Genomic DNA, 11,929 nt, shown 5'->3' on the forward strand with positions numbered 1-11,929 from the left:
CCCGCACTCCCTTAAAAAATAATGTTTACAATGTTTTGTTTAGTTTGTATGTTTGTTTTGATATTTCCCAGATTACTTAGTATTGGTGTTAAAGAATTGATGTATTATGTTATAGAATTATAGTTTAAAGCAGATCCCATATTTTGATGTAATTATAGTTTGAGAAAACAGTGCAAGTGGATGTTGTACATCAGTCATTTCTAAAGCAGAAATAATGTATAAATAACTGAGGTATTTTCATAGAATATCATAGTTACTGGTGTTCTTTTTGCCATTTGGGGCTTTGATGTTACTATATTTTAGCAATTGTATGTTTTGCAGCTTTAAGGAAAAGCGTAGATTGTAGGATTGTGTTACTTTGAGCAATTTTCCAAATTCTTTTTTAGGACCAGCAAGTCCTTAATGGAGAGTCAAACTAGGGGTTTGAATGACAAATCATGATGCTCCAATTAGTCTTAGTTTCTTGATAAAGAAGTGAATAACTAGCTGCCAGAATGCACCAGAATGCATCTAAGACCACGTATTTTTCCAAAATTTCGCTCTGTGCCCGCCATATCGCTCAAAGAAAAGTTCAGGGATTTTTTCCTTGCCTGACTTTCATCACTGATCTTCATACCTGACATCTCAGCACTACATTTGCTAGCATCCTCTGAGTTAAAGCACACACGGCAGGACTCCTTGCCAGTAACCGCCTTGTAGAAAGCCTCTGCTGTACAAAAGTAACAATAATAATCGACATATAAAGTTTTATCAAGTCTACTGTCCTGATGGCGGTTGTAAAGCGCAGAACATTCATCTTTCTCTTTTTGTTTTGACCCGCCCTCGTAGTTCCTGGCCAATGACTGAGAAGATCTTTAGTCACGTGGTTTTGTTTACAAACGTTGGTCCGGCACAGGATGGTCCGCTTTATGGCAGTCTGAATACAGACCAAACTAAGGTTCGCGACTCGGTCCGGATCAAAGTATTTTTCCAGTCTGAAAACACCCTTAAATTCCTTTTTTTTAACAGAAAATTTTTAAGAAAATGTTTTAAATTGCAAGTTTTGTTTTTTAGAAAATGTAAAGTTTGCATATCTTATCCTACAAACACTTTTTTTAACTAACATCAGCTAGCAAATATCCTTTTTTTTGTTTGTTTGTTTTTTCCATGTGGTTTTTGTTGGTTAAACTTCTATTTATGGACAGATTCCTCCTTCCCGCTGCCATCTGCTGAAAGCAGCTCTATTTATCCGACTTTCTGTCATTAAAATTAGACCCAGCAGCCAAGTGGCGCTCTGAAGCCCCCCCCCTGGGTCCTGGCCAACTGGACACTCTGTGAACTTCTCGGCCCCTATTGTCCTCCTCTCCCTGACCCCGATGCGACCTGATGAGAGAAATATTGCACTAATCTATTCCGCAGACACGCATGTGCACGAACCAAGAGACCAGACGTCGGGGATGCTGGAAATTTCAAATAACATTTAGCATGAAGCTGTTACGTTTTACCGTACTGAAGCAAAAATCCTCTCTGCGAACGCTGACCGTCCAAGGCTCTGAACTTTGCTTTTGTTTTCTTCTCTTCTGTCTTTTTCTAGTCGACTTTTTGGCAAAGTACTGCATTTTCAGCCAGGAGAAGCTGGCTGAGTACAAAAGAGCTTTTGAAGCAGTAAGTGAAAGGGGATTTAAGCCCTTTTTGTTCCGTTTCTCTTTAAGGAGATTCTGTTTCACTCAGTTGTATGTTGTTGAGGTATAAGGTTATTCTCCTTTAAGCTTAACGCGTGTTTGGAAAATAACAAAAAAAAACACAAAAAACGAAAACTTCATGTCTTTGAAAACTTATTTTTTTTGTTACTCTGCTTTACAAATTACATCTTTTGTTTCTGTGCAGGAGGACAGCAGTGGCGACGGTTACATTTCCTGTCTTCAGGTTCTTCTGGCTCTCAAGACTATTATTCCTGAAGAGCATCTGTCTGAAGAAGAAGAGATCTACGTGTACAGGGTAGGACGTACACACATCCATACATAATGGCACAGAAAAGCTGAAACGTGGGCATCTCTCTGTCAGATCTTGGAGATGGTGGACTTCAAAGTGACAGATGGACTGGTGGATCTGCGGCTGTTTGCCGTGATTGCAAGCCTGGCGCAGAAAATAGCCTCCATGGAGTAAGTGCAAGCAGTAGATAGTTGTCGGTAAAGCCAGACGAGGAGTCACTGACCTGCCATAAATAAGAACGAGTGTGTAGGCATCTTTGTTCCACTGATTTTGTCGTTCTGTGTGGGGTTCTTCTGGATCTTCTTGTTCAGCCTTCTCACAAACGTACCATCTTTTCTTTAGTTTCAGGGTTTCACTGCTCCGCCAATCTGAACTCAGACTTTACTTATGATAAACTTATAGAAAAACAGCATTGGTTTATCAACGGCTAAAAAAGTTAAATCTGAATATGTTTCTAGTCTGGCATCAAAATAATATTTATTACATGAAAAAAAATATTTATTGATTTATTTTTTGTAGTTTAAAATTTTAGTTGTAACTTGTTGGGTTTTTTCTAATCAGATAATTATTTTTAAAGAGAAAAACAAATAACTTGAAAAGTATGCGACAACAAACTCTTAAGTTAAAAAAAAACACTTGTGAGTATCATCTACATATAGGTTTACAGCAGTTACGTTCTAAAAAAAATAGGTAAAATCCACAAAATAGGATTATTGATCACTCAAGGCTGCTGAACTCTTCACTGCACATTTTAGTCACAGACAAGAAACTTTTCTCTCTTGTTTAAACTCTCAAAGTTCAACTCTTCATAGAAAAATAATTCCAGAATTATTGAATGAAAGCAGAGATCTGATGGCGATTGAAGATTTGTGTGTATTTGGAAAACTGAATGCATTCTGTTCAGTTTGCCATAGCAGGAGATTGATTGACAGAAGTCTACAGCCAATCAGAACACAATACAACAATCAGACGCAGAACACAATGCACTGTAAAATATATATATATTTATTTTTTAAAGCATGCAAAACTGCACTAAGACCGCAAATGTGAACCGAGTCATACTGACGGAACATTCTAAAAGTATCTGTTCTTTATAATTATACATTTACAATTAGTTTCATCCTTCTAGAGCTCGAGAATTATGACATTTATTTTCTTGGATCTGGAGTTTGCGCTGCATAATTTCCATTTTAAGGGTTTAATCGGCTTGTTTTTTGTCCCTACTGAGCTGTGGTAGTTCATGGAAAAACAGGTTTTTCCTGATGATTTTTTACCTTATTCCTAGGATAAAGCTGATCGTTTTGTCAATCGTAACATGTTTGATTTTCATTTTAAAGTTCACGTTGTCCTCGATGCTCCAAATCCATATTGGAAATAACCGGAGGTTGAACCCCTGCTCGTACAGATTTGCCCCCACCAACATTATTCCCCTGATGCCGCAGATTCCCACACACAGCGTTTTTCTTTTTCTTTCTATCTTTTTTTTTGTGTGTTTTTCCTGCCTCGGGGGTCTATAGCTTCCTCCAGACAGGAGCGAGCGGAGCCAAGCCCACTCTGGAGGTCCCTGGAGGTCAAGGCCTGCACCCAAAGCCCTCACCCCGGAGTGAGAGCTCCCTCTCAGCGAGGGACGGGGCCAGGGTCACGGGTCCTCTGATTTACGGCCAGCTCTTTGTGTGGAGGAGGCCTGTAGAATGACTGGCACAGAAAGACCTGGGTGTCTGCTCTGTACTGAGGCAATTATGGCAACGGTAATGAATGTCCATATTAAAGCTCTTTCCACTGAACTCCCTTTTCAATTGACAAAAAAAAGGAGAGGGGAGATCAGCGTTCCTAATGCCACCTTCTAAACAAGGAGAGAACAACAGCATCCCTCTGTCATCTCATCCCTGCTGAACTGAACTGATCCTCTTACCTGTTTCACTTAATCCTGTTGTCTCTAATCTGGTTTAGAAAAGAGCTGCAGCAGTAGTTACACAATCAGCCCTTCTGAGGTCTGCTGTGGTGTTTTCCTTGTTTACTGCACCCTCCTTTTTCCACTTTAACTGCCCCTCTGATCTGCCCCCCCCTCTCTGCTGTGCTGTTTTGGCCCTTGACTCTGCCCATCTGTTCCTGTGTTGCTCCTTGACAATTCCATCTCACACGGCGCCACATTCCCTCAGGGAACGGCGCTCGGTCTGCCAGGAGGCACACGGGACTCCCGAATAGCTTCATCGCTCCCCGCCGGCGCGAGCTACTCTTACGAGTCGGCGAGCAAGTTAGGAGATCGAGACCTGCCAGACTCCCGCTAACCCGGTGGAAAGCAGGACCACTCTGTCGGATCAAACTAGGTCAGGATGCGTTTTCCCCCCTCGCCCCTGCATCATCGCCTCCCATCGAGTGAGAAGACCGCCAAATTTCTGTCCATTACGTAAGCCAGGAGTTTGCTGTTCTTTCACCAGCGGGGAGCCTGGAGCAGGTCGGCTGAGGAGAAAGGGTTAGGCTGCTATTATCCCCCTGCCGCCCGCCATTGGTCCCCTAGACCCTTATTCGTTTCGCTTCCCCACAATCCTGACAGTGCAGCGTTTGGACTCTTTTACCGCTAACCAAGTGCAATTAATGATCATTAGCTTCCCTGTCTCCCCTCTCCCCATCAAGCCCTCTGTCTGTTCTCTGGTTGGACGACCAATCAGGACTCCCGGGAGCGTTCAGGCGTGCAGGGCTCTAACACTGGAGAGGAGGGGGCTCGTTAGAGACGGGGCTGTGGATGTGCCACACGCTGGACAGAAGTCCAAACAGTCGGTCGCGTCTCCCTCCAATTATCCTGGTGGACCTAGATTTTGCTGCTCTGCCAGGCGCTCGCATTGCACCAAAGTGTGCCTCAAACAACCCCTGACCCCCCTCCCCACACGACACATCCACTGTCCCCAAACCAGAGCAGTTTGAGCCGTTATTGTGGCGGGATGTCCCCGTGTGCCGGTGCTTTGTTTGTCAGCCAGGCTACTGTGAGCAACCACAATGGGCTCAAAACACTTTACCATCACTCCTCTGCAAACACGGGTGGGACCCGCCAAAAAAAGAAAAAAAACACACCCGCCAGGCCACAAAATATAAGCAGCACCTCCAGGAACACACATGCAGGACGGGCTCTTCAGACAGGAACTTTAAGGATTAGACATTTAGAACTCCCTGACCGGGGCTTTAACGAGGATCTGAAAACCTGGATATTCATGATCTCTTACAGAAAAAGGTTTTATTTTGGAAATCCACTGGATTCTCTCCACCACATCCGACTCATTCTTCACACATGTCAAGTCGCTCGGTGACGTGTCGTAAATCCATTCCCTACTTTCTTAGAAGAAGAAAAAAAATATATATATATATGTATATATATGTGTGTGTGCGTTTTAAAACCGCCAAACTAGCAAAGTTAAAAAAGAAACGTATTGAGAAAGTTTCTTTGGGCAGAAAAGAACCACAGAGTTCAAGTTTATGAATAAATTGTTGAGCCGCTTTTTATGTCTAGGTGACCTAGACGAGCATAAGATGAAAGTAATGTTTTTTCCCCAACTTTATAATTAATAACACAAACACCAAAAGTTTGTCTCCATACAAAAATAACACACAAATGTATAAATAACAAACAACAATAACTTAAATGTGAAGCAAAAAGGGTTCAGTGTGAACCAAGGCCAAAATAATTAACAAAACCCCACTTAACTGAAAATCTACCTGTGAATGAAAGCAAAGGGAAACCATTGACAAAACACTAACATAAACCGGAGAAAACACGTGGCAGTTCACCCCTACAGCTTCACTTAAACATATCTACACCGGGAGGCAGGTTGCAGCAAAGCTCCCTTCTGGCAGGCTGGAGGTACACTCGTGCTTTTAAAGGCTTACTCCATCAGCTTGGGTCCAGTGGGAGCCACGCCCTTTTTCCAGCACCACACCTGAAAGTAATCAGAGACAGACACACAAAGATCCACAAAAACACAGAAGTCCCAGTCTGATAGAATACACAAAACACAGAATAAAAAGGAAAAAAAATACTACACACGCCACATATGGCGCCTTAAATTAACAGCAGTCAAACAAGGCGCCGTACATTTAAAAAGGGAGGGATCAGAAGAAGAGTCTTACTTTTCAGAATAAAAGAAAGCTGCATGACTTATTAGCAGGAGTTATTAATTAATCTATTATACCATGGTCCAGGTGAAAACTCGATTCTGATTGGCTGCTGGGTGTGCATTAAAAAGTGATATACCACAGGATAACCACACGGTGAAAACAGAAGTTCCGGTCAGCTAGCATAAATGTTTTGTATCACTGCGCTGGCTTCTTTAAAACAACCTTTAGCTTCATCATCTGGACAAAAACAAGCGGTAAGAGGTGAACTTTCTCTCTGAACTGATGCTTTATTTAACCCATCGGAAAGATCAATATATATATAATTCTCATATCGCCAAACCTTGACTGCAGCGGTGGTGCGGCGCGACGCGGACTATGTGTTACGTTGCGCTGCACCATGTAATAAATAGTCCGCTTTAATGAGAAAAGCGATCCAAATTGGAAAAAAACAAGAATTAAGGACTAAAAACGGATTTCTATTTATTTCTTTTGTAAATAACCATGGTATCAGCGGATTAATGGCCGAGAAAGTGTGCATTATCACTTTTTAGCGCACTTTGCTGACGGTTCAGGCCTCCACGGCGTGCGTTAAAAAGTGATAATGCATACTTCGTCGGCCATTAACCCTTACATAATCATTATAATGTTAAAAATAGTTCATTCATTCATCTTCTTTACCGTTTATTCCCTTTCGAATCACGGGGTTGCCGGAGCCTATACCGGCCACTTGGGCGAAGGCAAGGGATGCCCTGGACAGGTCGCCAGTCTGTCGCAGGGTAGAATATCCTCAATCACACATCCATTCACGCTCACAGTCACACCTATGGACAATTTAGAGTTGCCAATCAACCTATGAAGCATGTTTTTGGACAGTGGGAGGAAGCCGAACATCCCGGAGAAAAAACCCACGCATACACGGGGAGAACATGCAAACTCCACACAGAAAGGCCCCCATTGATGTTGTTTTTCACGTCCCCCAGCCGGGACTTGAACCGGGGGCCTTCTTGCTGTGAGGCAAGAGCGCTAACCACTGCGCCACCGTGCAGCCCGTTAAACATAGTATTAATACTAATTTAATAATCATAATAATTAATGTTACGAGGATGCTGCTAATAAAGTTATTCAAACGGTGGATTCTCATTATTATATGAAGAGTAAAACAGTTTTAGTGACTTTTTTTTCCAAAGTCGGATGAGGCTGAAGTTGGCGTCTGACTGTGTAGCTCCCACTTTGACAGTTATGTGTTTTCTAAAAATCTAAAAATCTAGTATATTAATAAAGTTTCAAGCAGCTGCAGATAATTTGCAGAGGATGAAAATAAAGAATAAAGCTAAAACAAAAGATCTGACTCCATTTTTTGCCTGGTGCAGTCCAATCTGTTACATTTTGTCAGACATTAAACCGGTCCGCGGCCTAAAAAGGGTTGGGGACCAAGGGATTAAAGAACTGTGAGTGTTTTATAGTTGTTGAGGTGTATTGAGGTGTTGTTGCATCTTCCTTTACCATCTGTAGAACTGCAGTCAGATAAACTTTGAGGATGGAAAAAACTGTGGAGAACATTTTCAGAATTTGTTGTTAAATGATCCAAAGCAGCAGTGATGTGTATGTTTGCTACTGAAGTTAACCAGGACGCTGACAGAAAAACATTTAAAGTTCCACTCCAATCATCTGTTAATCTATTTTCAAAGCGTGGTAATTTAATTAGGATTATGCTTATTTGAGCCAAAATCAAACAATCTGTCATTTTCTAGGACATAGTTTCTGCAGAGCGGCAGGTGTCCATTAGAAATTCACCTGCTGGAATGAAGCACACTTCCCTTTACTGTTGCTGAGAGCTCTTTGTTTACAGTCTCTCCCACGAGCTTACAGCCCTTACAGCAGCTCATTAGCAGTTCACCTCTGAGTTGTGGGCGGGACTGATGGCATTTCCCCCCTTTACCATCATCCATCTGTTTATATTATACTCTTTCTTGCAAGCCCACAGCCCCCCACACCCCCAGCATAACTTTACTGTTGAAACACAATGGGGAGCAATATCAGAGCTATCCACCCATAAGGTTTGATCCAGATTCCAGCTCAGGCGAGGAAAACAAAGACGTTCATGGATCTATGTGTCTGCAGGTGGATGCATCAGAATGGAGCGCAGCAGGGAGCTTGTGTCCACCCCCCCAGTGTATTTTCTACGTGACAAAAACGATCAAACAGCAGATTTTCGTCTACTCTTGTTTGCAGCGATTTGAATAAAGAAATACTCAGAATTGTTTTAAGTTTAATTTTCTTTATACAGGTCCTCCGTCTTCAGAAAATTGATAAATATCATTCGTGTTTTTATCTGTTAAGTTGTGTTGATCCTGATCTCCTGTTCTTAATGATGGTGTTTACGTATTTTTTATTTAATTTATCAAATAAAGAGGCATACATGTAGCAACCATTCAAACACGAGATGCTGTATTGAATAGTAAGAGTCCTGGTTTGATGTGTGAATCGTTGCTTTTGATTGGTGAAGCCCTTGTGCTATCCTAGGCACTTTAACATTGGGAGTTGGGTCATCTAGACCCACTAGACAGTGCTCTGAACCTTTTTTCTTCAATGATTTGTGATCTTCACTGGTGTCCATGGATTACATGAAATCTTTCCACCTTTATCCACCTTTGTCATGGTAGGGAGAACACGTCAATGTAAGGGTGGGGTCATCTAAGATAGCACAAGGGTTAAAGCGGCGATCCACGGTCCTAACCCTGACAATAATATCTAAAACAATGGAGTTGTAAAAATCAGGATCTGTTGCTGTGGTTTTGTGGTATAAATCTCAGACGTTCTGTTTGTTTTTTCTTCTCTTTCAGCGAGTTTATGCGATCTCTGATTAGCAACATGGACTTCCGCTCTCTTGAAGTGAGGCTCTTCAAAGCGAAGGTGAAATCTCACAGAACTAAGCCCCCAAACATGTTTGTCCTCTTGAATTTGTTTGCTTAAGGTGCACTCGAATCCCTCAAAGCGTCAGATTAACTTTCGTGTCACAAACGCCGATCCTCTGCTGGGGGCTCACCAGCTGTAATCACAATAAGGTAAATGCAGGCGGACTCTTTGAAGAGCGATTCCAAAGCACGCTTAAAGCATGGAGCCACTCAGGCCTCGTGCATGGAAATGAGGGAAGGAAGCCAGGAGGGAAAAGGAGACGGGAGCTTTTCCCTTTTCATAGATTGGAATTGGCCTTAATCTCATTAAAGAGCCCAGCGGCGAACACACAGTCCACTCCGCCCAGCCTGTAATCAGCCCAAGACACGCCGCTCATCTCAGATCGGCCGGGGCTCGAGCCGACCAGCTGGCCGCTCGAGAGCTTGGCCGGCCCTCGTTCATGCCAGGAGGTGCTGAGCGACTGAAAAGCGAGGAGGAACTTGAAAGAGTGTTGGTGTGGAAACTGAGCCTTCGGCCAGGTAGGGGAGGCTTTGTAATTACAAAGCTGTTTAGGGATAGGGTTGTTAACTGGAGAGGCTGTTGTAGAGGTGGGGGGGTGGAGCAGGCTAATTGCCACATGGATTATTCCCCCCCCCCCCTTCCTCCTCCTCTGCCCCCCCCCCAACAATTATTACCTAGACTGCATTAACTGTGCAAACAGGTGCGCTGAAAGGAGAGTGTGGTAATCTGAGGCTGTGGCCCACAATATCTCGCTGTCACACGTGAGCATACTCCCACACACCCACAGCAAGTGCTGGGGACCTTTGTGGGGGGGGGGGGGGGGGGGTCACTGAGGTGGAGTGTCAAGACCAGAGCGCCACCACACTCCCACAACCTACGTTCACACCACCCTCAGCAGGCGCGTTCAAGCGACCACTTTCAATGAAGAGTCTATGTAAACTCCCGGATGCATGCATAGCTACACACATATTAAGATCTTTTTTGGGTTCTACGTACAAAACCTGTGTTGAAAGTTGAACCAGGTCGAACTTGGACCAATCAGAGACTCGCATTTTGTAGTGACGTATGGATGGCCCTTTTGAAAATTGATCATTGAGGAGAAATTAAGAATTGTGTCCGGTTCTAATTCTATGACACTAAGTCTTTCACATATCGGTACAGAGCTGTGAAAGAAGCCTGGAGCAGGATTTGCACCGCTTTGACATTTTGCACCAAGCCTCCTCTAACTGTAGGTGGGGGACATGCGCCAGTAAAAAGTAGAAAAGGATAAAGAAGAAGCTCCTCCCTGCTCTTCTGGTGTGAGCCTTCGTTTTTGAACGTAGCTCACCAGCAGCGCCAAATCCCGGCTTAAGTGTGTTTTTGTTTTTTCTTGACTCCTGCAGCAACTGTTCCTGTTCCTCCTGGAGGAGCAGCAGGTGGACGCGGGGCTTCAGCAGGGTTTCATCAGTGGCGAGCAGCTGCTGCTGGAGCTGAAGGCTGGGGGGATCCATCTTGAGCAGGAGGCGGTCGTCCGGCTGGAGCTGCAGAACATCCCCCCCCTCGACCTGCTGGACTTCCTGGCCTACCTGCCGCTCTTCATGCTCATTCATAAATCCGTCATCTCCAACCCGCTCAACGAGTCCAGCCACTTTTAGGCTTTTATCTTTCCTTTCAGTCTTTCGATTTCTTTCAATTGTCTTATTTTTAAAGTTATTAATGTTGATAAATGCTTCACTATAGACGCATTGACAACATCTCACTAACCTGAAATCTATGTGAGAAGATCAATAAACATTAGATTATAAAGGCTAACAAACCAAACCAGCAATTATTGAACCAAAGTTTTCTGTTTTCCATCTTGTTTTTATGAAAAAGTTGCTCTCATTATTAACTCTTTCAAGGCACCAATTTCCTTCAGAATTGGATTTCTGTGGATTTGACAGTTATTCCTGATAATGTTCTTGGAAGCAGGTTTCCATGACGCCTTAACTATTCACCACAATAAAGAGGTCTTATCAGCAGAAATGCAGCTGCTCAATGTTTGTGCTTTGTTTACAGCAGCTTATGTTCAACAACGTCCAGCTCTGCTCAACCCAAATCAATAAAAGAAGAGCAGATTGAAGAAATCAGAGTACATCTTGAACAATATTTTTACAACAGACAGGATTTGTATAAAATCTTTTTGATTTTTTTCTCTCACCTTTTCGTACAGCCGGACTCACCTGGTCTGGTCTCTGAAGCTAAACTGGCTCAGACCTGCTTAGTCTTTGAATGGGAGATCACCTGGGATTACCAGGTCCTATGAGCTGCTATTACCACACGGAGGCTTTCATGTGCCAGTCCCATTGGCTGTAAATCAGAACTGGACTGAGTGACCCCTCCCCATGGCGTTCCAAACAGGAAGTACTTGCTGGTTCCAGTAAGCCAATACCCAAGAACCATTCTTGCTCTGATACCTTTTTTAAACATGTTGTTTTCATATTTGTTTCTGTTGTTCAAACTATTTAAGCTCCAAAGTGACCAATCAGATGTCCTAATTAAAGTGGGTGGAGCCTGCTGGCCCCCACATGTAGCCTGCTTTCAAGTGGCAGGGATGTGGACTTCCAACTTCCCAATTGGCGTGAGTGGTTGCAATAGGAACAATGTTTTGGACTGACTTGGACCATTCCTGGTCCCGGACCAGGACCCGCTGGGGTCTACTCAGACTGAAAATCTGTTCTGGATTATTGGCAGAAATTAAATCTGTTTCCCTTTCAGTGAACCTAAGTGTGTCCAGTCTGAAAACACGCTAAATCACATCTTTGAATTGTGTTTCTGTAACGGTTTGTTTCCACATTTTCCATTGTTTTTTTTGTGATGAAACACTTCCTGATGTCACAAAAGCAACTTTTTCTCAGAGAAGAAACCTGTCAGCTTGGTCTGAGGAAATCTTTTGATTTAAAAAAATTTGACATAT

At 43.2% G+C, this 11,929-nt stretch overlaps 1 protein-coding gene across 2 annotated transcripts in view; it reads left to right on the forward strand.

The window, feature by feature from the left end:
- LOC101163941 (mucin-17) overlaps window positions 1-11,929 on the forward strand; it is an 89,773-nt gene extending 77,844 nt beyond the window's left edge. For both annotated transcript variants that reach the window (XM_023952500.1, XM_023952499.1), the window contains 5 exons: window positions 1,574-1,644; window positions 1,867-1,977; window positions 2,044-2,141; window positions 8,922-8,991; window positions 10,377-11,929. In XM_023952500.1, the coding sequence (XP_023808268.1) occupies window positions 1,574-1,644; window positions 1,867-1,977; window positions 2,044-2,141; window positions 8,922-8,991; window positions 10,377-10,628 (602 nt within the window). In that variant the 3' untranslated portion in view covers window positions 10,629-11,929. The remainder of the gene's footprint in view (window positions 1-1,573; window positions 1,645-1,866; window positions 1,978-2,043; window positions 2,142-8,921; window positions 8,992-10,376) is intronic.

Source organism: Oryzias latipes, chromosome 23 (genome assembly GCF_002234675.1).
Source record: "Oryzias latipes chromosome 23, ASM223467v1".
Taxonomy (NCBI): domain Eukaryota; kingdom Metazoa; phylum Chordata; class Actinopteri; order Beloniformes; family Adrianichthyidae; genus Oryzias; species Oryzias latipes.